At 42.1% G+C, this 24,930-nt stretch overlaps 1 protein-coding gene across 1 annotated transcript in view; it reads right to left on the bottom strand.

Moving 5' to 3' along the window:
- The window catches only part of rab26 (RAB26, member RAS oncogene family), a 77,094-nt gene that overhangs the window by 33,020 nt on the left and 19,144 nt on the right, over positions 1 to 24,930 (bottom strand). The window contains exons 3-4 of the mRNA XM_076760105.1: positions 10,209 to 10,250; positions 9,435 to 9,501 (exon numbers count right to left, since the gene is read on the bottom strand). Coding sequence (XP_076616220.1) covers positions 9,435 to 9,501; positions 10,209 to 10,250 — 109 coding nt within the window. The remainder of the gene's footprint in view (positions 1 to 9,434; positions 9,502 to 10,208; positions 10,251 to 24,930) is intronic.

Raw genomic sequence — 24,930 nt, 5'->3', positions numbered from 1 at the left:
GCCCCTATAAAGTGAACTTCTGTAATTATGGTAAACGCACAATGGGTTGCACAGGTGATAAAGCCATCACGCAGGCGAGAAAAAAATATAAAGCAAAAATATTATAGAAAATACAATATTCAATAAAATTATGATTCCTTTTTGTTTTTAATGAAATCAACTCAGTGTTAAACTGCACCATCTACTGATCAAAAGCAACACTGCAACACACATTCAACATTTCGGGCAGAAGTTATGAAATGGTGGTAACCTGAAGAGCAGACATTTCTGTTAGAACCATCTGGGAAATCCTCTTTGGAAACTGTTTGCTTGATTGCCATGAAACATGAGCATCCCTCCCTCAGCATGAGTTGTCATCACACTGGTGACCCCATGACTTTTCATCTAGTGCCATCATCAGTTCAATTAAAATTTAAATTTGTCCAATACTTTGGTTTATGACTAAATAATTGCAAAACTAATGGCATCAGCCTCAGCTGTACTTTGTGTTTACTACTAATTATCAAATGACAGCATGCTACCATGATAAGCTAATGATGCTGAACATGATTATCATTAAAATTGTCTGACACCATCTAAAAATCATTGTCTTGTGAGCAATCCATCTCACCGTTTTTGTGTCAGTAACCACAAATACTTAAACTAAGCAGTTTCTTTAACCTCACCTTAACATATTTCATTCCATAAATTCCTAAATTCCTGTTATTGTTGCACTCAGTGTTTTTCCATCACACAGCACAGCAGGTGCATGAAGTTGTTTACCTGTCAGAGGTGTGCTGTTTGCTTGGATGCAGTAAGCTGCTGTCTGCAAACCTTCATCTCACGTCAGTGCTGCTGTTTCTGCTTATACTCTTCCTCTCTGCAGTATTAGTAGACTTGTGTTATTGAGAAATATCTGTTAGCAAAACTCTAACTCGGTGATAAAATAGCTTTTATTATGAAGCAGCAAAATGCAAAAAGGAAAATGTTTGGTCTTCAGCAGAAACTTAGAAACAACTCCAATACAGCTGAGTGTGAACATGAAGAAACACTAAATTAAAGCAGAAAAACTACCAAAGGGATGGCTCAACACAACACTGTTAATGATGGGATCAGACTACATGAATCTAGCCTTTGGTATGGCTGACATATTAATTAAGAACGACAATCAGGCGTCTATACCTGTGCAGTTTGACATGCTAAACAACCTGTTATGCAGAATCTGGGAAGACCACGAGGCCCAGATGAATGCATGTCAAGCATGTCAACATTTTTGTGTCTTGACACACCTAGTGGGACACCTCCCACGACATGTTCCTGTGAGTTTACCAATCAGCTGCTCTCTCTAGTCAGGTAAACATGGTGAAGAGGAGGAGGAGGGATGCTGAGGTTGCTGCTGTCAGGAGGGACAACAAAACAGATGCAAAGTTCATTCCCCGTCTTGTCCTCTCTGTGCCACCCTGGACCGCATCCACAGCTGTTTCTTTTTTCTTTTCTTATCTTTGGCTATACGAGACTGCCAGGAGACTCAGGAGGTAGAGCAGTGGTCCACTAATCAGAAGGTTAGTGGCTCGATCCCTGGCCTCGGCATGTTTAAGTGCCATCGGTGTGTGATTGTGTGTGAATGGATAACGCTCGTCATTAGCAGATGGCTTAGCTGCCGTATGAATGTGTGTGTAAATAGGTGCATGCAGACTTGTGTTGTAAAAGTGCTTTGAGTGGTCATCAGACTAGAAAAGCGGTAGTGCAGTTACCATTTACACACAAGGCTTCTGTCACCATTTGCTTCAGTTGCTTCACCCACCTCCCCCATGACATCTGAACTGGTACATGATCGTGAAATAAGACCTGCCGTGATCCCGGCATAATGGAAACCCAAATCCACAGAGCATGGTTTGACTCGGAGTGGCCCGAGGTGCCAATGGAATAGCCCTACAAGAGTATGACGTTGCAAAGCATGCAGTGCAACTCTCCCTGCCAGAGGGGGAAGACAAGAGTTCCACACTGCAGGTTTAACAATATGACTTGACTATCTTGACTATCAAAGTTCCTGTAGGGAACCCTGGGCAGGAGGGGCTGGAGTTTGATGGAGTGAAGTGATCCATAAAGAGCACCACCATCCATCATCTCTCAGATGATAATCTGCATCAATAATCACCGGCTGACCTTGGCTGTTCTCCTTCCATTGAAAATAAGTCATACAAACAAGTGATGCACACATCTAAATGTAAATACGTACTGGCCTGCAATATGCTGTGAGGTTTTTAATGACTACTGACTTTCAGGTTTTTTAAAATAATGATCCGGAAATCATACTTTCCATAGCACAGCATCAAAGTTTATTTGATGGGGTGACAGCAAAGAGAGAGGGGGCTGAAAAAGGTTTAGCCGGGAATGTAGAGGTCATATAGTACGCTACCACTCAACACCAGGACTGCCCAGCATGTTTCAGAAAGGAGCACCAAAGGTAAAAAAGCACATTTCCCAAGACGTCAAAAACATCTATATCGAACTATTCCTTAAAGTACATTTATCTAAAACTGTTTGTGTACTTTTACATCAGTAAAATATTAAATGTATTACTTTTACTTGCCACTTGTTATAAATGACCTCTTGCAACATTGTATTGTGGGGTTACAGAACAGACTTTCACACACCATCCTGTGTGCTGTTTAACACACCATCCAACCGGTTAGATGCATACTAAAAACACTGCCAAATTACTTCCATCAACTCCCAAATGGCAGTAAGCATGAAAAGCCACTCTTCTGCTCCATTACTACCTTGAAAATTAAAATCAAACCTATCATTACTCTGCATCACTCCTGCTAATGAAAAGCCAGTGTGTGCATGTGTGTGTGATATCTGACTGATGAGTTTCACTTTATTCTTTCAGGCAAGTTGCTGCCCCGCGGCATTGATGTTACTGTATGACTGAATGAGAGTGAACGTCTGAAACTGCTACCAGCGTCCCCTCCTTCCATCACATTCGTTATTCCTGTGACAGTTCCAGCAGCAGTTGTTATTGCTACCTCCTCTCCAAGCTATGCACGGTCCACACTCCGTTCTACAGTCTCCATTTTAGAAATGATCAATCACAGCGACGAGTGAATACCAAATTCCAGGGCGAAGTGACAGCAGAATCCATTATTCCATGAAGCCCCTGTTTTCAGATAAGCATTAAAGAGAACTGACGAGGTAAAGTATGTGAAGTATGACACCTGGATCAATATAGAAATATATAAAGTATCAAATAAAGTGGGCCAAGATATTATATTGTATAGCCAAAAGTTCAATGGAGGGTATAGACAGGTTGATGTTGTACATTTGCATGTGCACGCACACACACACACACACACACACACACACACACACACACACACACACTTCCTCTCTGCTCACTTCATGCAGATTCCCAAGAATGAAGCCTCAGAAATGCCTTTGACTGTGACCTTGCACATCCATTTTAATATGCAGGAAGTAAGGTAGTAAACATGCGTGTGTGTGTGTGTGTGTGTGTGAGAGAGAGAGAGTGTAAGACAAAGACACAGAAAAGAGTCTGATGATGAATCGCACAGCTCACGGCTCCCCACGCAGTACAGCAATACCCTCAACGTTTTGTTTCCAATTGCCGTTTCCCTCTTCTCCATCCATCTCCCTCCTTCCTTCTCTTTTCTCCCCTCTGTCTTTTTCTTTTCTATCATTTCCCGCACCCCATCGAACTTTCTCGCCCTCTGTTCTTGATCATCTTTCCCGCTGCCGCTGTCCATTCACCTGTCTACGACGTCTCACCCCCACAAGCTGCCCGTGACTAAGGCCTGCAGTCGCTCATTAGCGATAAAAAGCAGTGGCCCAAGAAGACGAAATAGAGAGAATAAAAAATGATGCAGGCGTGATAGGATGAGTGGCGACAAAAATGAGATAATGACACTGATTTAATATGCAATAGATGTCCCCTCTGTTGTCATTTGTCACTACTTTTCTCTGTTCCTGGACCCTGTCTGTTACAGCTCATTTCAGGCATATTGGTGCCGTTGTGGAACTGAGAATCAAGAACAGGTCGAACTCAAACAAAAAAAACTAAATGTTATTTCATTACACTTTAAGTGTTTTAGTATTGAAGGTTATATCACAGTACAACACATCTTGTAAAATAGAGACTGACGGGTATCGATTATATCCTCATAGTGTGAAGAACATGGAGCCGGTACCACCACCACCTTGTCAGACACTGGGCTACAACATGATCCCTGTTTTTTTTGGTTTGTGTGTTTTTCTATAATTATTTACATTTTGGCAGATTTACACCATTAAAAGTATGCCGAGTTACTTGTTAGTAGTCCTGTTTGCAGAGTACATCAAATGTGACGATTCTTAAGCAATATCTGTAGCTCCAAGAAGCACCATTTATGTATGACATCTGAGCAAGATTTAGGGACATCAGCATGTGTAATGGTATCCTTGGAAAGCATAAATCATAATGAGTTTAAAAATATGTAAATTATGTCTGTGTGTCCAGCTTTGAGCTTGATTTCTAACCTGACCTGCAGCAATGAAGAGCTATAGCACCTCACTGTGCTGACTGTGTCAGTGATTGGGCCAAATCGTTGGGCTAATCTACAATACCTAACTGCACCTGTGCCTTCCACCTTCCACAGTATTTTTTTTTACTGCCTTTACTTGCCCTCTGAATCTCCTCCACCGCCCTGGGGATGTGCATCTCATGGTTTGAACCTCCTTCAATTAATTGAGACGCTGGAATATTAAACAGAAGTCCTCTTGCCATTTTATGACTTCCTTATTCAATAAATCATCACAGCATTCATTGCAAAATTAAGTGTGTTTGTCTTAAAAAAGACCACTACCAGTAACACTGCCTTCTACGGTGCTGTTCTTATATAGCACACAACACTCAAGTTCTTACACAATTAGATAAGCTCAGTTTGCTGAACTGCATGTTCCTCAGGTATTTCTCAAGTCTAAATGTATATTTGAAAGCTAAATGATAAGATCACGGCCATTGGGTTAGGAATATTTTACAGAAATATGGAGAAATCCATCTATCAGTTGGTTGGTCGGTTCAACATCCACGTTGCACAGGTGGTGAATCATGAAGACTTTGGTGATCCCTGACTAGCACCATCATGAAGGTGACATTTGTGTCTGTCTAATTAGTGATACATGACATAAATTTTCAGCTTTGATAAATATTTGCACATCTACAGCATCCACAAAAAAAACAAAACAAAACCTGGAGTATAGTTTCAAAGCTGTAGCCCTGTCCTCACCCCACAGGTAGCAAAGAGAAGGCTATGGAAGCCATTATAGAAAAATGAAGCAGCCAAAGTACCTCATTCTGAAAAATAAAGCCCTAACAACCCTTTTAATCATAGGCCACCATTTGGAGCAGTCATCTGTGATGCAGCCATTAAGCGTGCCATGGCATCTATGAACTCTGTCATTCTGCTTCTTTGTATTCATCAAGCTGGCTGTTTTGCAATAAGGCAATGGGAAAGGACATTTGAGGAGCTTAATTTCAAATGTCCATCATTTGTGAATGTGACATCTATGTTGCAAAGTGACTGATCACACAGTTAGTGGTACAATAATTTCACAACTACAGTCAGTAACAACGTGCCTGCACATCATTCGTCATACAGGATGAGTCCACGGGAGAGCTGGGAGAAAAGCACTCACTGTCCTCCATCACCTGAGCACTCACGAAAACCTTGAGCTCCATTCTGTCCTTGTTATGGTGTACTGCCTTCTTTTGAGGCATAATGCCACTTCATTACAGGGCGAGCTTCTATTGAAAGCTCTACAATGGCTTCACTCTACCCTCTTATTGATCCTGCCCTCCTTCTATTCAGTCGCTGATGTGGGCGTCTTGCCTTTTGTCTCCACAGCTTTTCCAGCCTTATGGCTTGATTCCACCCGGCATTGCCGTCCAGCGGTAACCTAGTTTTGTTCCGTCATCTGCATGGCTCCATACTGCCTGCCTGATTTTATTGATTTGCTGGGATTCAGTTGTTTTGGTCATTTTTTAGTCACGTTTGTGCTTCTACCATGGGTAAGTAGTCTTCATAGTTAAATGGTTTCTTTCTCCTCTGTTTTAACTGTTGATATACAATCGAGAGTCAGTACCAGGCATTTTATTTTGAAAATTGAGCAGATTCTCTATGCACTTCCTGTGTCTGGCTTCCTGCCTGGCTCGATCTGCTCTGTGCAGCTTGACGCAGCTTCCTTCAAAAATAAACTGGGTGCATATTGCCCACAGAGGAGAGCGGGGAGCTGCTTCTGTAATGCACTGCGGTGTTTCTGGTGGGATCACAAGTTTTGTCTAGAGAGGTCACGGTCATCTCTGAAGGCTAATTCTTCACGTATTTCAACCGATCTGGCTGTTTTGTTCCTCTGGACTTCTCGCTTCCATTCTTAGTTTACCCTCTCCCACTCATGCCTGCATCAGGTTTCTATCTCTCTAAATATCCTCTTTAGTATTTTATGTTTCTATCCCTCCCTTTCCTGTCTACCACCCTCTTGTCTATTTCATTAAGTTTGCTTTTCTTCTTTCTTAGCACCCTGTGGTTTCGCTCCATGTGGTGGAAATGACAAACTGTCAGGTTCACTGGGGGACAGGGGGGAAAAAAAATGCTGTGGCTGGTTTCTGGACCCAGCTGGACCTTCACAGAGCCCTCTATACCAGATGGGCCTGGCAGATTGCACTGGGCTTACTGCAACCACCAGCTCATTTACACTGATTGTCTGGATCTCCTTGCTCTCTCATTAGGAGCTTAATGACAGCCGAGACTGGGGCCAAAGCTGAATAAAACAAACATCAATAGCTGTCTAGAGTAAAAGATTCACTTCCACGTTCTACTCCCTGACAACAACTACTCAATTGTCATTGGGCAAGGTATTTGCAGTCTTTCAATGCTAAATGCTGTGTGCCAAGCTGGCCAGGGCATGGCAATGTCAGTCTGTCAGTCCACCACTTTGGTCCTGACTGAAATATCTACACAGCTATTTAGTAGATTACCATCTAATTCGTTACAGAATGCCACGGTCTCCAGAGGATGACTCCTACAAACTTTGTTGATACCCTTTACTTTTCATCTAGCATGATCTGCAGGTCACAATTTTCACTCCAGTGAAATGTCTCAACATCTAAGTGACAGATTGGCAGAAAACTTTTCTACAGACACTCATGGTTCCCAGATGATATATGCTGATGTCTTTGGTGATTGCCTAACATTTCCTCTATCGCCTTCACGAGGGTGAAGTATAATTACTCGACATAATTGGAAAGATTGCAGTGAAATTTGCTACAAATATTCACGTTCTCCTCAGGGTAACTGTAACAACTTCACAACGGCAATAATCACCATCATTAGTTCAAATTCTTTGGTTTATGACCTGTGTTATGTGTCAGATGCTAATTAGCAAATGTGAGCATGCTAACACACTTGTTTAAGATAGTGAACATGCTAAACATGAGCATGTTAGCACACTAAAGTTAGCATTTAACTCAAAGCTCCACTGTGCCTAAGCAGAACCTCACAGCTTTAAGTTAAAGCTGTGGTTTACAATTTACAAAATGATTAGAATCCTGTCATACTTACCAATAATTGCAGAGGAATGGAAACAATAATACTAGTAAGAAAGACAGCCAAAACTACAAGAATAAGAACAAGCTTCAGGAATTTCCCTTGAACATAAAAATCACAAAAAAAAAAAACCTGCATCAGAGAACGCAGAGTGACACTGGGCATACGTCAGCCTCCAACAGCCCACAAAGCAGACATTTATTCATAAGAAATGACAATGGATTATGACTCATTTGTTGTACAATCATCTATTTTAGCTTTAGTAGTGACATAAGCGAGTCTGGAGATGTTTCTGTTTCTCTGGCAGACCGTTCACTGGACAGTTTCACTGAGACTTGTGGACACTATTCAATTTCACACCTTATGTGCTTAAATCTTTTTCTTAACTAATAGCAGATGGCAGTGGAGCTGCTCAGTGGCAGAAAACTTTGGCTATCGCGAGGAGCTCCAAAGAAATAAAAAAAGAAATAGATTAAAAAAAGCTAAGTGTGAGTCTGCATAATTAGTGATTCCGAGACAACACACGTCACATACTGAATATGGATATATGAATCACATATGAACAGCTACAGACTTTATCTCTACAGTTTTTAAATGCTGAACTTTCTGCATTTTTTTTTCCAAAATGGGTACTCCATGCTTTGGAATGTAGATCTGAGGTTGAGGCACTATAATATGTCTTTTTTTTTTAGACATCGTACTTTCTCACTTCTCCCGGTCGATGCTCAGAAACGATGCAGAGCCTTCAAACCGTCGGTCCTTTACATTCCACAGTCTGACTCACTAAAAACTGTCCATTAGTTCAGAGGAACTGACAACTTTCATGACAGCTGCATGCAGGCTGTTTCCTTTCCCCTGGTCCTGCACATCAGGCTGAATGAGCTTTATTTAAAAGTCAGAAAGAGACAGACAACTTGAAGGAGCTGGTCTGAGGCTCCCCGGGCGCCTTGTTAAAGATCAGCGAGGGTAAACTGTTGCACTGACAGATCAGAATAATACTGGGCAACTGGCCAGTCACACACACACACTCTCTCTCCCTCTCTCTCTCTGTCTGTCTCTCTCTCTCTCTCTCTCACACACACACACACACACACACACACACACACACAGACACACGTCCAGAATCACTTTCACTGACTCAGAAAGAAGGAAAAGCGCACACATGTAGTTACAGATAACGAGAGCACACATGCAACTCAATACACGTACACACCCATTAAAACACATTTACACACAAATCTGCGCACATATGCAATCTCACACCACAGGATTCACAACAGTCACCCATTACGATGCTATTTTGCATGCTAATCAGCAGATTTGTGTTTGAGATGATGCCTGTACAGCAGTGTGTGTGTGCGTGAGCGTGTGTGTCACTGTGTTCCACAACACCTGCTCATTCAGGCTGGCCCGAGGCACACTGCTATCTGTATTTAGCAGGGTTTTTCGAGGTATAACAGCCACACACACATACACACTCAGGAGTACACACACAGGAATAGCTCATAGCTGTCCCACCCCCCGCTGTGTGAGAGGCAGGCTCATTTTCCCACCCAGTGGTTAGGTCTCTCGCTTAAGGGAGCCTACACATCACAGAGCCACCAGTGAATGCTTTCACACACACACGCCAGTCGATCAAATCAGCTGCAACTTGAGTGTTTTTTGCTATCCCAACAGGAAAGAGGGCGCAACAGGGAGACTGTCGGTGTCAATCACACATTTGAAGAAGACAAGGGCAATGAAACGTCAGTCAGAACAGTTTGGCTGCGTCAGGAGGAAATAAAAGAGGAAGGGGAACGATGTCAGTCACAATCAAAGTGGCTCACACTGACAAACACAGAGGAATCTTACCATTAGCATCACGGTAGTAAGCATGTGTGACACTCCGGAAACGCTCCTGTCCAGCCGTGTCCCAAATCTGCAAGGGAACAATAACAGGACATCATCATTATCGTCACCATCAATTACCATAACAGTGAGCGTGTCAACTTTTATTTTGACTCGCTAAACCCGTCCTCTGTACAACACTGTCAAAAAAAGGTAGTAAAGAATCATCGCAGTACCATCTAATGTATGAAATTTTCACCGTGTTTGAATTTTTTAGTAGTTAAAAGTGCACATACACCTGCAAGTCTCATTAAAACTCATTCCTGGGAAATCACCTGAAATATCACGTCCGACAGATAGACCGGTGGATGAACGCAGATCCATTAAAGACGAGGGAGATGAAGGGAGAGAGAACGTGAGTGTTGTGTAATTGAGGTGAAAAACTCATTAGACAGTATCTAATGCTGTTTTTGAATGACAAGGGTTCATCTGCATCTGCCTGTCCCTCGCTGATAACTTCCAGGCCTGATAATCTGATGGAAAGTCTGCTATTCCCTTTAGTGTCTTCAGTCAGGCAGAGCAGCAGGCTAATTGACTGATAGTGATTAACTAAGGCCTCATTAAGTCATGGTTTGGACTTCTTTGCCCCCCCAACAGCAGGGAATGAAGATGTATGGGAGGTATTTATGCCATGGGAAACTGCTATGGCGGTGATTATTAAAAAGAGCCCACACGTAACCTCACTCTACATTTAAGTAGACTAAAAGAATAAAAATAGAGACGCACTGTTGTTCTTACCTGCAGTTTCACCTTCACCGCATCAATGCTCATGACTTTATTCTGAAAGACAAAAGACGACAAATGAAGACAATCACAGATCTGCAGAAACAGAAAGCAAGGCAAGAGAAACAGAGCGGTAAAAAAAAACTAACAAAAGGGATGAAGCAGTCTATAAAACAGTGCAGGGGCATCAGAACCAGAACTCATGATGCTTTCAAGGGCTGCCAAAGGGGGAATGCTCTCTTCTAAAAGGACTTATTTTCAAAAGCAAGTCCAGTGATGTATAGCTGTGTTATGGTTGGCTTTTTGTGACCACAGTTGCTGTAATAAGGACTTGGCCTCTGCCGCGAGGCGCTCTTCTATCACCATGATGTTGTCAGCACACTGTACTATCTTCAATGCCAATGTGCGCGCGCACACACACACACACACACACACACACACACACACACACACACACACACACACCTTTCGTTATGATGAAGACCTTTGTTTCAGGGAGTTGCATCATTTACCAACAACGTGGCTGCCAAGCAGTTTAGTATGGGGCTCACACACAATCTTACACACACGAACAATGGCTTTTCAATACCTCTGCGTTACCTTTTCATGAGGGAAATAATTGGTTGCAGGGATCTTTTTCAAAATCAAGGTAATGGTCAGCAGCTGCAGCAACTCCTGCCTTATTTTCAACTATTTCAATAGATGGAGAGCAGATCTCACTCTGCCATGTATCATTACAGAGGATGTGATAAAACTGGCAAACAAGACAGACGAGCACACAGCCTCGGTCAGCACCCTGTGGGAATATCAGCAATCCTGTCTAATGTGTTTCACAGAGATATGAGCAAAAATGTGTCAAGCCAGCAGGTTTCCAAGTGCAAAGTTTGTTTTTCTTTGCATTTTAAACATGTTTTGTTCTCCTATTGTGAAATGCCTGAAGTCCAACGCACATTTGCCGTCCATCAGATGCTTGCTGGGGTGCTCCTGCTGTGCGTTGATGATGTGGACACTTCATACAGTACATTTCCTCCATCCTAACGGCTATCAGTATCTGCCTCTTTGGAGGAGAATTTCTGCATGCAAATGCTATGGGACCATCTAATGTTCCCCGGTTGATTAGACACAGAATTTGCTATTCAGTAACATTCTTTGAGGTCTCTGTGGGACGAAAGAGGACGACCTCGCACAGCTCTCCTGCTGCATAAGCAGAGTCAGCTGCTTTTTGTTACAGTTGGAAAAATCCAACAAAAACAGTTTATACACTAACTCACTAAGAGCCTTAAATCACTCCTAAATGGGACAATGGCTTCAAGGACTAGTAGAGAGGAAAAATCTGAAGTCTGACACACAGCTTAAATTGACCATTGGCTAAACCCTTCCCCGAACAGCGATTGTCCAATCATAGCACAGCAACCAAAACTAAGCACAGCAGACATGTTGAGCTTTGGATTTCTCCATTCAGTTTGGTGGAGCAGTGCACATGGGACTCTATTAATAGTGATACTTTGTGACTTTTTCTAGCTTTGTAAGATCAAAAACACAAGAGTGAAAGTTTGAGGAAAGGATTAAACGATGTGTTTGTGTGCTCAGACGGATGCTGCAAGCAGAGCATGCTTAAGTTGACCACGATTCAAACTGGGTGTACTGAGTCCCAAGAGACATCTTAAATACTAAATATAGTGGTTCTCAATACTGACTGCAAAATTGTCCTGATTTTCACCACAATTTAAATGATTATTATAATATTATATTATATTATAAGAATATTATATATATATTTTTTTTTCAGCATTTTCATAGATATTTATTATGTTCTGTCCCACTCATTACTGCCAAACCTCATATAAAGCCATAAACAATGCACCATGCGCCTGAAGTCAGCACTGTATGTATGTCAATCAATGTGGAGTTGTCAAGGCTGTTGCTAGCTTATGAGTGTCACGGGCTAAGACGCTTTCAGCTTTTTCTGACAGAACCTGTCAGTATGCTAACAGTTAGCTGTCATGCTGAAGAGAACTTTGGTCTTTTCTAAAGAGCTCCAGGAGGCTTAGTGCTCCCTTCATAAAGTACCCAGTAATGACTATGCTGCATTCATGGTATCCATGGTGTTGACAGGCCCACTCTGTAGGTGTGCTCGGAGCTGAAATAATTGTCCCCATCCTGATGAGGAAGCCTGTGGTGCACGCATAAGCTCACACATGTGCACTTGCATGAATGTGCAGGACAATTAAGAGTCCTGGTTTGGAGGTTTGGAAATATGGTCACCCTAAGCATGCTCAGATATAGTTTATTGCTCTTTGTGGTGACTGGTCTGAACTTCCAAGACCAAGATGCACATCATCACCTAACAAGCTTACATTGGTTTATAAGGTTGCGGGTTATATTTTAAAAAATCCCTGTTCACAGCTAGTCTATCCACTGGGAAGCATTTCACCACTGTGTGGAAGCTGGTCCTGGATGCTATTAAAGTTTAAGCTACTGTTTGCTGCTTTGTCCTGCTCTTTATTGCAACAGTCCCAGCCAGCATTACATTAGGTCGTGTAACATTTGCCAAACATATCTGTTAGTTCTCTTCCTCAAAACCTTTTCTCTTGTAAAGTTAAAAGTACAACATACTGTCAGAAAATAGGCTGTTTGAATGTAAGTTTGGCAAATCAAGATTTTCAAACAGTAACTCTGTCACCATTGTCACTGTGACTGCTTATGTGCCATCCAAGAGATGAAAGCTTGATGAAAGGTGCCGCAAAAGTAACTAATGTGGGTGAGGATAAGTGAACAGTCAACTACACCTGAGAATCTGTGATAAGGATAGCCATCAAGGCACTTCCCCTTATCAGTAGCTGTAACATGCACAACCAGAAAGACCATCACTCTTCCCCCTATGTGCTTCACAGTAGGAACATGCAGATGCCATCCATTCACCTTCTCTGTGTGTCACAAAGTCACGGCAGTTCAAACCAAAAAATCTCATATTTGGACTCCAAGCAATTGCCTTCTTCATGTTGGTCTCCCACAGTAGTGGTTTCTTTGCAGCAGTTCAACCATGACGGTCTGATTCACACAGTCTCCTCCAGACTCACTGACCTTCATGTCTTAAAGTACTGATGGACTGTCGTTTCCCTTAGTCGAGCAGTTCTTCACATAGTGACGTTCATTCACATTGATTACTGCAGGACTACAGTAGCTGTATTCCTGGTGACTACCTCACGAAGCTGGTTGAGAGCATGCCAATAGTGTACAAAGAGGTCATCAAGGCAAAAGGCAAGAGCCACAGCTGAGGATACATACACATCTTGGGGGCTGAAATTGTGGTGATTTTTTTTTTTTTTTTTTTTTACTTTTTCCTCTTAGTGTCCTGTAGAACCAAAGAGAAGTAGTTACTGTTGGATGTTTGACGAAATTTAAGGGTCAAGATGTGAACAGGAGGTTGAAAACTGCTATCAAGTCTTTCTCTTTCAAGGAACTTGGGAAGAAACCCATCCAGCAAAAAAGATAATATGACAGGAAGAAAGTAGCAGGACTACAGGACAGATCATTTGGGTTTCATAAAAACAGAAAAGGCTGCAGACAACAGCTGATAGGCTGCCCGAGTCTCAACAGCAAAGAAATTGAAGTTATGATTGCTTCTCACTCACAGATGAAAAAGTATTTTCCACTGAGGCGGAATCTCCTCACTCTCAAGCACAACTAACCACAGGTTGGCAGGTCAGACATCAAGAACCTGCCCAATAATAAAAGACATTGGCTGAATATACAGTGAAACAAAACACACACAAACACACATAACTACTTTAATTATATTGAATTGAATTTCTGCTGGCAAGTTTGAAGTGCACTGGACTTTGAACCAACAAATCACAGGTTGGGAAAACCCTGCAGGCACCTAGTTCTACAAGTGGCGCAGCGCAGTCTAACTATGAAAACAAGCTATTCAGAAGCGCAAACAATGCCTAACTTCTATGGTCACTCACGTGGCTTCATGTTGAATCACCTGCACTAAAAGTTCCTTTGGGGTTTAAATCTACTTCACTACTCTGCACTTAAACTGTAGATCCGAAGACTACGTTGGTGGGTTAAAGCCTTGGGCAACTGGTCGATTCTCCAGCAACAAACATTCCCTCATTCTTAATGCATTTCATCCATATTGCATGGGGTACTGGGAGTTATGGTTAGTTTACCTTACAAATGGGAAACATTTAACATCATCTAAGCCTTATTTGCTGTATTTTTACTGCACGACACTCTATGAATGCCTGGAAAGAGTAACTGCTCAAGGACAGGCCCTGGAAACAATGAGGGTTTGCAGTGTAAAATGCTTCATGCCCAGAGAAGCTTGGTAGAGGTGCAGAACTACCTCATGAGTTTAGCAGCTTCAGCAATGCATCTGCCTGGCCCTATGGATGCGCATGTAAAGATACACAGGTAGAGAGGTAGGTAGACCATCCAATCGTTTCATTCGGCTGATTTCATTCAGCATGTGACAGCCAAGATACTGTTTTTTTCTTTGGATTGTTTGGTCTTTTTTTTTCTTTTTTTGTCAGAGCATTTGATTTATTGATTGCTGAGGGGATGTAAAGAGAATTTCAAGAAATAGAACAAAATATGCCTCTAAAAATACAGTACGTTATCTAACCTTGCTTTAAAGTAGTCATTTTAATAAAAACTGTGATCTTTCCCTAAACCTAACCAACTAACCCTAACCATAGTGTTGTCACATCATGGAGCAAATTCATGTGGCAACAGTGATTTATAATGTTGTTGGAAGGCTCAGAAAAATGATGTCCTGCTGATTGGGGCATCAGCTCAGGAAATGCCTCTATGTGTTGTTCTACACAAATAACATATTTTGTCATTTCATTTGGGAGACTTGTTGGCTGAAACAGAAAGTGTCGTCATCGGGCAAGTGCCTGCATTCAGCACACGCTCTGGGTTGATTACTTTGTACTGTGAACGGCATATTTCTACTGCTGAAAGAAAGATAAAAATGATTGTGTTTGTGATGACTTTCCAGAGTTGCAAAATCCTGTGCTAGTTTTGGCATCTGGCGAACCTTCAAACTCGTTTTCACTAATTAAAACTGCACTGAATCGTGGTCATTTTACATAGAAACAACAAGCCCCCATCAGTGTAGCCCCTTGCACCTTTTTTTAAACAATGTTTGGTCTGAGTACCCCCTTTTGAGTTCAGAGCCAGATGCTTGAATTCCCTTCTAATAACCGAGTAATAACCACGACCAGGGGTCAGACCAAACAGCAGGTCTTTAATTTTGTACCCGTCACCAGGAGAACCAGGAGGTTAAGTCCACTTAGCCTTGCTGACCTCCCACTACACCACAAATTGGCCAACATAACACCCTTGTCTGACTGCATCCCAAAGAGGGGAGAATGCAGGGAAGGGAGACCATTACATCCATGTCAGTCCCTGAAAAATAGGACAGGTCGGAGGCACCCACTTGGTCACAAACAGGAAACACCGCTCTGTGTAATTGGGCACTTGTCTGACGACACTGACAAACCTAACAGCTCATATTCAGATCTACATGGCAATGAAAACAGCAGAAAACCAAAAAACACAGCTGAACAGGGAGTAAGTCACAGTCCAAGTTTCCCCAATTTCTGATCTTTGCACAGACCTACAAAGAGATCCACCTGAAGAAATCAAAGAGGTATAGTATAGATCACAACACCAGAATGTGAATATCTTCTGACAATATTGTAACTAAGTGGGCTTCCAAGGAAGCAATGCTCGAACCAGCCAGCCAGCACATACGCACAGCTAACCCCAATGTGAATGAAAACATCTACTACACTATGCCTAACTATTCACTGGGGGAACTTATGCAGACCTAGCTCAATATTGTCATTTACAGTGTTTCATTTTAGTTTCTTAAACTAGAAAAATACAATCATATTTCACAAAAAAAAAAAAAACAGCAATTAGCTGAAGTAGAATAAAAATCTCACAGGGTGGGTTCTAAAGGTGCAGCGATTCCAAATCCATTTGCTGCTGCACTTTGGCTCCACCACCAAGGGGAAGTGTTAGCACTCTATTCAAACTGCCCAGGCACAGATGTTCCAGGGCTTTCAACCATTAGAAGTAACCAGTAATGGCTGTCGGAGTCACTGGAGGTTTGCTGCAACATGCAGTTTAGCTAATTCTTTCATGCTACTGGAATGACTGTGTTCATGTCTGATGGATTCAGGACTAACAGGGATTGAAGCTGGAGTGTTATGGTGACACGCAGTGTTACTAATGTTTTACTTTACACTGGAGCAAAGATGTTAGCAGCGCTGTGTGTAGGCTGTGTGTTTACATAACTGAGTCCACAGCATCATCCTGCACAATGTTTCAGCTTTGATGTGAAGTCTATCAGCTATCTGTGATGATCAAATGGAGATATGTGAGGCAGGTTTCCTGAAGAAATCAAAGAACTGCAGAAAATGATGGTTATGTAGTTGTCGGCCAACTACAGCTCTGTTTTAAATCAAGCCTTGTCATATGAATTATGTTTCAAATCCTGTTTATTATACAACCTGTAAATGATGTTGATTTGAATTGACCTTATCAACAGGACCAGTCATTACTCCCTCTTATGCAATCTTTTCACAGCTCTGTTATTCTTGTGAGTGAATGTCATTGTCATCATTTTTCAACAGCATCGCTGATTAAACATTAAGTGTCATAAATAATACGAATGTACAACTTCATTGGCACACACACTGAATCTGCAGTCTCATATCTTTTGTGCAGAATTGGGATACCTGTTTTTTGACTGTATGACATAACCACATGCAAAACAAAGACGGGCTGCACTTAGCGAGGGTCTCAGAGTAGGAAATCAGTTGTGAAGGCCAAACTTTCTAAGAGTAAAAGCATGTTATTATCTCTATTAACCATCAAGAGATGATGTTCAGGCAGAGAGAAGCACACATATTCCATGGCTGAAAGAGATTCATTGATGACAACAAGCCTGATAAAGTTACAATTTGTCAAAGTGCAGAGGACGATACAAAAGAGAGCTCATGCTATTTCCACAAAAAAAGGTTCTCACAAGCTTCAAGCCAAAGGGAAAAGCAGCTTTGCGATACTGATAATTGTGTGTCATGACAAACAATTTCACACGTAATTAAATCGTTGATAGCTGTTAATGCGCCTCAGATAACGTGCGGATCCATTCATTTCCACATGAGTTCTTCCATTACAAATCATACGATCAATATTTATTTATTCAAAATTGTGCAGTGAAAATAGTTGAGAAACATACTGTACAGCCACGCTAGTGACACTGCTCCAGGCACGGTAATGCTGGTCTGCCAAACATTCATGGTCCCCAGAGGACTCCTACTGATATCATCAGGTCAAAACATGGAACGCAGCACTGTTTGACAAGGATATTCTGTATAAATGAATAATGAATGACTAAATAAATGAATATATATGTGAGAGCTCATGGACTCTCTTGTCCTCTCATTTATATACCAGTAAGCAGCAGTCTGCACGGCCACTGTGGTAATGATTTTTCATCAACCTGAGGCTCCACTTCCATCTAAGCTCTCCTCATCTTCTATCCTCGCCCTACTCTTTCTCTCATTGGCCCCTCAGCCTCTTCACTTACTCTCCTGTTTCTGGCACTCCCTCCATTCCCCTCTCATTTTATTATCCTTACATTGTGATGAGGTCTTCTACAGCTTCTCAATAATGGCAACACAATAAGCGTTGACAGCGCAGACCGGAGGAAAGAAGGACGTCTGAGAAAGAAGTTCAATACATTCCAGAGGCAAATATTTTAGTTTTCACCACAACATCTATTTAAAAGATATACTTACTAGGTTACTATTTTACAGTTTTTACAATAAGATATGATGCACTGATATAGATCCTACTCTCCAACTGTCTACCTAATTGTCCACTTCAACTAGCAACAGCCTTAAAATGATGCTTTTTAATATACAGTTAGTATATCAACGTTTACATTGATACTTCAAAAGTGCATGAATTTCTCTATTATTAAATAATTTAAATACTCATGACTAAATGTGCAACAGTGAAAGTTAAAATCTGGAAAAAGTTAATCTGCTTCATCCAGACTGTGTGGTGCGGTTTGATCAAATTTGATTGACAGCGGACTGGTAACATACAGTAAAATGACCTTGAATCAAATATTGATAAACCGTGATTGGTGCGCAGATAAAGATGATGTGACCTTTTCCCAACTAAGCCCCTGCTCACTACAAACCAGTTCGAAACGATAAACCAAAAATAGGAAAAACCGTCTCGCCTGTGTTCACGGAGGTCCTCGTAGCGTACCCTCCATCATGCAGTGTTTGTTTAAAGAAAATGTCAACTGCTCGAAATGGTGTGCCCATTTCCTTTTGATGCCTCGTCCTAAAAATAAACTGAGTGAGAGGGTTCAATCAGGAGCTGAGGAAATCAATGTTAAGAGTTGACACACACAAAAAAAAAGTCTTAAGTCATATTTTCTAAGGTGTGTGTGTTAGCTGATAAGCATGGCAGCAGTAAAGTGGCAGATTATGGAATGGGCTTTGACAGTTCTGTCATGTGCTGTGCAGTGCCGACACCCACACACTGCCGCACACATATACACACACACACACACACACACGTACATACAAACTGCATTATGGGAGGCCAACACACATATTAGATGACAGCAACAGAACAATTATTCAAAGACAAAAAACACGTGACAGTTACAAAGACACGAAGACAACACACACGCAGGCTAAGAATAAACCCACAAACACCTACACACAATAGTGAGCTATTGACAAATGACCATTAATATTCAACAGCAGCCTTAAGCATCAGACAGCTCTAAGCTATCTGTCAATCAGCCTGCCAGCCTGGCCAGCCCTTACTCTGAATATACAGGATGAGTAATCAGGACTCACAAGACGTCCTCCAACTGGAAAAAAAGGGCAAAACTTACCTGAAACTCACTGACAGACTGCTCCATTATAACATAAACAATATCCTATGGCCTTATTAATCTATCTATTACATGCTTCAGTAAAGAACAGAAACATGGGCACAGTTTCTGCTACAGTGCAACATGGATTCAACATGAAGACTGTTTGACAGGCTTCCATGTAACGCCGTATCAACACAATGACTGAAAACAATGAATTTTCCCCGTCGACAGAGCGCCAGCAGTGAGGATTGAACAATCAACGACCCACCGAGGCATACCAGGTGACTCATGTCAAACGCTGCACTGACGCTGGGACTCCTTCCCGACAGGCATTGTGTTTGTGCATCTTTCCGACAGGTTTGATGTGTCACAACCGAGCGCGCTAAAGGGTTCCACCACTGCGAGGAGCAATGACAGATAAACATCTCGAGGTTAGGAACCGTTCGGCGGATAACATCTGCACCAGCTGCAGAGGGAGAGCAGCACATCGGCACTTGGAGTCTTGTCGTCGCCGTGAGGTTGCCAGGCAACTAGCGGAGACTTCAGAAAGTGACTGTGCCCGGCTAAGAAATAGTCCCGCACATAATCCCCCCATTGAAAACCACGAGATGTAATTTTTAGACTTTGCATGGATTAAACAAACATGTTATATGCTGTTAATTAGTGAGCTTTAGAGGTGTTGGTAGGTGCAGTTTGTTGCCGTGGGACAGAGGACGGCTAGCTGCTTCCCTGTTTCCAGTATTTATCCCAAGCTAAGCTCACAGTCTGGTAGATTTAGAGTTACTGTACACACATGATGGTAGTCTTAAAGTCAGATTCGTTTTCTTATTTCACTGTCTGCAACTCCGTGAATGACAGCATTTCCCAAAACTTCTAACAGTTCTAATAAGTCCTTCATCAGCAGTGCATTGGACGTGTTCATCCACAGTACAGTTGTGCACTAGAAGCAGCTCTTTGTGCATCAATTAATGTGCTGATCATTTTCTCCATTAATTGACTGATTGATAAAATATCAGAACAATGAAACTCAACAATGATTGATGGTTCATTGAACTCTAGTGACACGTATAGACTGGATAAAAACAAGACTTGAAGAACTAAAATCGTCACCACTACAGCTGTAAAGCGTAGGTGAAGCACTCACCATTACGCAGACAGTGTAGGCAGCTGTACTGACTCAAAGTGAAGAGTACCTGACTGAACAAGGCAGATGAATACCTGCTGAAAGAGCAGCTGGGGAAGGCAGCATGTTAACCACTTCATTTGAAACCATAAGGGAGACAAGCAAGAAAAGTAGGTAAAAAATGAGGCAGCTAGTCGGTCCAGCAACAGGAATGTGTGTTTATGCCACAGTTTTAGGGAAAAAGAACACAGGTTGTTTTACCTTATCAGTGAAAATAAGCTGAGAGTGTGTTTAAAGCTGTCTGACCATCTGCCTTTTCATGCTTCTCGCTCCGTCTGATTTTTTTAAGGTTTTATTCTAATGAGCAAAGCCAAGATGAGAGGGGCAGCGTGAGAGTTTTGCCTGCTTTAGGGGTTTTAACACCGACCTGCCAAATAGGTATTTCGTGTTAGAAAACAGCCAGGTGCTTCTCTGGCAAAGCAGCAGATCAGACAAACTTCACAGACACGAACAAAATTTGGCTTTCAGCCGCTGTTCATTTGAACCCTGGCTTCAACTTCACTATCAGGGGGTGAACAGCCAGCTAACTGCCAAAAAGCTTTTACTACGAACACACACACACACACACACACACACACATACACACACACACACACACACACACACTACTCATGCAGGTCTCAACAACGCTCTGCCTAATTATTACTGACTTAATGAGACTTAATTATTGAAGTTTGCTGGCTCCTCAAGTTTTCAGGAGATGAGGGCTCAGGTAAAGAGACGGTAAGAGAAAACCCTGAGTGGTTCTACGAGAGATGAATACAGAAACTACTGTAGGCACTCATTTGACAATGACAGATGTGCTCTATAGAGGTTACCGAAATCAAAAGTTCTGAAATAAAAGGAAATAAAAGAAAGTAATTTCCTCTCACTGGCCGTGGGTTCAAATAAAGCACTGTAGCATGAACACCCAGTTTGCCCCCCTGTCAGAGACAGCGGTCCTGACAAAGACCGCACAGGAATATTGTTAATGAAGGACCTATTTCACTGACAAGAAAAAAACCAAATCAATGACTCTCTGCTCTCGCACACTGTGTAATACGTCCTGCTGATTTTGATTGAGAGCAATCTGCCATGAAGGTACTTTATTCTCTTAACCGCTCGCTGTCGCACCAAAGTTCATGAAAATGTAATATGATCATACCTTTATGTGGCACCAGGTCTGCGCTGATTCAAAACCAAATGGTGAAACTTTCAGACTGGGCTCAGGAGTGATGGTTGCAGCAAAGCATTCCTGCTTAGCAACTTAAGTCTCAGCAGTCTTTCAGGTGCATGGATGCACATTTTTTAGCTGCTTGAAAACAGTGAAACAAAAGCTACAAACACAACATACTGTCACATACAGTGGCAACTCCAGCACACATGAAGAAATATTAGCTTTCATTTGGAGCTGTGTCTAATATTTACTCCTCTTCTATGCTTACTTTCATGTCTCTGCAGCACGATGTTTGCCAAGGTATCTGTGCAGATAAGCAACTGGCAGTAAAAGAAAGTGAGCCCTGTCTCCTGCATGCCTCTGTGTGCAACGTTAGACTGGCAATGACCAGCGTCATCTTGCATTGTCTCCTTGACACTAAGCAGATTTACTCCTTAGGTGTTGAAATCTGGCACCTACTCGACAGTAGTGAAGCAACTCAGTCGGTGCCATTAAAGTATCAAAGTGTGGTACACAGCCCTATCATTCATATTCCAAATAGTCATTTGATTTCATTTGTTCATATAGAAAATATTGACTTGTGCAGCTTTAATGTAGCTGTAATGCATCAAAGAGCAACAAATTGACTGATATAGAATGCTGTAATATAATACCATGAGCAAGAAAAGGCTATTTAAAGTCGTTTAGAGTTTAAAGGTTAGATGGAAAATAATTGGTAAGCAGGGAAAAGAGGGAGGGAAAGGAAACTTGCGACGCTACTCCACCGCCTTGGGACACATGTTTCGGCTACACAGTCAATGTACCATGTTTTGCTCTGGTGTGTACTGGACCATGCCTCCTAACCTTCTCTCTCTCTCCCTCTCTGTCTCTCACTCACACACACACACACACATCTTAAGTGAGCTTGAGAAAAACAGCCAATATGAGAGCACATTCATGCCAAAGATGCAGACGCATGTATATTTGTTTACTGGTTTATCATTAACTGCTAGATTATGTATAGCAGTGCAGCAGCTGACAAGGGTTAAACCAGCTTCTCATTCTGTTGACACCTGCTCTGCTTTACTTTGAACACAGATCGTCTGTCAGTCAAATAGTTTGGATGGTACTGGGATGTTTTTTTCCTCAAACTTCCTAGAGATCAAGTTGTAATCTGTAGGTGGCACACTTTTCTTTATTCAGCATTGCGGCCACAGTTCACACCAACTATCCACTTCTTTCTAAAACGCATGCATGCAATTGGGATTTTTAGCCAGATCTTATATCTTCAGCCTAGCAGTGACACTATGGCAGGGTGGGGACCAAAAATATCTTAACAAATATTGGATGATTGTCATAAAGCTCTGCACAGATGCTGGAGGTTCCCTGAGGATGACCAGCTGAAATGCTGGTGATGGTAAACTTTTCATCTTCACTGTCACTAGACCAAACTCAATTTGAATTTGGTTCATGCTAAAATACCTGCAGAACTAATATCACAACAGCTTGAGCTGAAATTTGTCTTTAATGTTAATATGAAATGTTTAGCATGATAACACGATAACCTCCCTAAACACTATCCCTGCTAAGATTTAGCATGTTACCAGCATCTTGTTGCCATGCTGATGTCAGTTTGCACAATTAACAACACACCTACCCCAGGTAAATGTGCACTGAGTCATGCTAGACCACAATACGTGAGGCCAAACTGCCATCACAGGACCTCCTCTGTTCTCCTTGCCACTCATGCAGCAGTGGTGTGCTATAGAAAGGCTCACACACCCTGCATCTGGCAATAAGACCAGCTAATCCTGGATTTGTCACCCTCTATGACTCTATTTCTCCCACTTCTTCTTCTCCTCTTCCTACATGCATTTCTTTCCTGTATGTGTCTTTTTATTTCTTTTCATAAAAGCCCAACGCCCCCACCTTTCTGGCTCAGCCTCTTTTCCTCCTGCCTCTCCCACCTTCTCAGATTCTTGGTCCCTCGTGCTGCGCTCTGGCCTGACCTCTGTGATTTCTGTGCAGCTCCATCTGTCGATCAAGTCTTGAAATCTTTAACCTTGTGTTCTTTTTCGCACGTCACGCTCTTGAGACAAGACCTTTCCCTCACACTTTTCTTTATCCTTTCCTTCTCATATTATAATCCATGTCTTACGTGTCCTAACACTCACTATACTCCCTCTGTGGGCTGGTTCGGCTGTACCTAATATGAGATATGTCTCTCGCTCTCAAAAGTCTGGCTTAAGGTTTGGATATCCACAGACCCACGGGGGCTCTCTCTCCTCTCCTCTCCTCTCTTTCCTTCTTTGTCTCACTGTCACAAATCTCAGCAAAGATTTACAATCGGGGGCAGCCAACCACAGTGAGTCTGACTTGTCCACTTTAAAGCTTGGTCTGTCCTGATTGTCTTCCCTTTCCTTCTCTGAAGGAAGCATTAACATTCCCCTACAGGGTCTGCTTTTACACAGCTTCCCAGTGGACATCACTCACCGATGCTGTGAAAGAATCTGAACAGGGACTTATATCATGATACCTCCTCCATGCTAATGTTACTGAAGCACAGCGGTATTTTATGGGAATCCATTAAGACGACTTTGGTAATCACAAAGGAGGCAATCTTTCATGTCTGTGTTCTTGCTTAAAAGAGTACTTGCACATGCAGAAGGTGTTCAGCACATAAGCCCTGGAGTCAAGTTTCTTCCATGATTACAGATATATAATCACAGAAATCACAGAAGAAGCATGTAATTGTACTTTTTGATTAGCTGCATTATCACACCATTTTTTTAATTATCTTGTGTGATTTTCCCATAACACAGGAGCAGTGCAAAAAGCTGCTACATGCTCACCAGCTAGTTTCTTCGAGTTGCTCTTCCATTTGGGTATCATAGCTTTTTCTCTGAAAACAGCTGCAACTGAAAACAAGGTTGATGCGAGCATTGAGACTGCAGCAAAACAGTAAAGTTGCGGAGCCGTAAATGAAAACAATGAGCTGAAAGAGGCTGAAGCACTCCACAGAGCTGAGAGGAGCAGCAGAGTTGGGTGATAATTCTCCATTGGCACGAGTGGGGAACCTCTGATGTACCGTTTTATCCAGGCCACAAAGCAATTCAGAAAGACAAAGAAGCAATTACTATTCTTCAGCAATAAACAACACAAACACATTCTTATGAGCAGTTCCTGAATGCAATGTTGAAAAAGGCTAAGAGTCATTACAGCTGCAAACATGCTAAACTGGATGAGCTACAAGGACACATGTGCTTGGTGGAGTTTTGGTGCCCAACAAGCAGCTTTCACAAGACCACATTCTGACAGAGACAGTGCTCTGCAGGCAAGTTTTGTGATGAGCTGATAGCAAAGAAGCTGAAACCTCATTCAGAAGGAGAATTTGTGAAGGCTGTGGAGCTGCTCGCACCAAACAAAGTTAAACTGTTCCAGAATGTCACTTTGCCTGGAATAACTCACAGAGGAGAAGAGAAGCCTG

Source organism: Chaetodon auriga, chromosome 20 (assembly GCF_051107435.1).
Source record: "Chaetodon auriga isolate fChaAug3 chromosome 20, fChaAug3.hap1, whole genome shotgun sequence".
NCBI classification, from domain to species: Eukaryota; Metazoa; Chordata; class Actinopteri; order Chaetodontiformes; family Chaetodontidae; genus Chaetodon; species Chaetodon auriga.
Note: the sequence above shows the minus strand (reverse complement) of the source record. Positions and strands in the feature narration are given on the sequence as shown.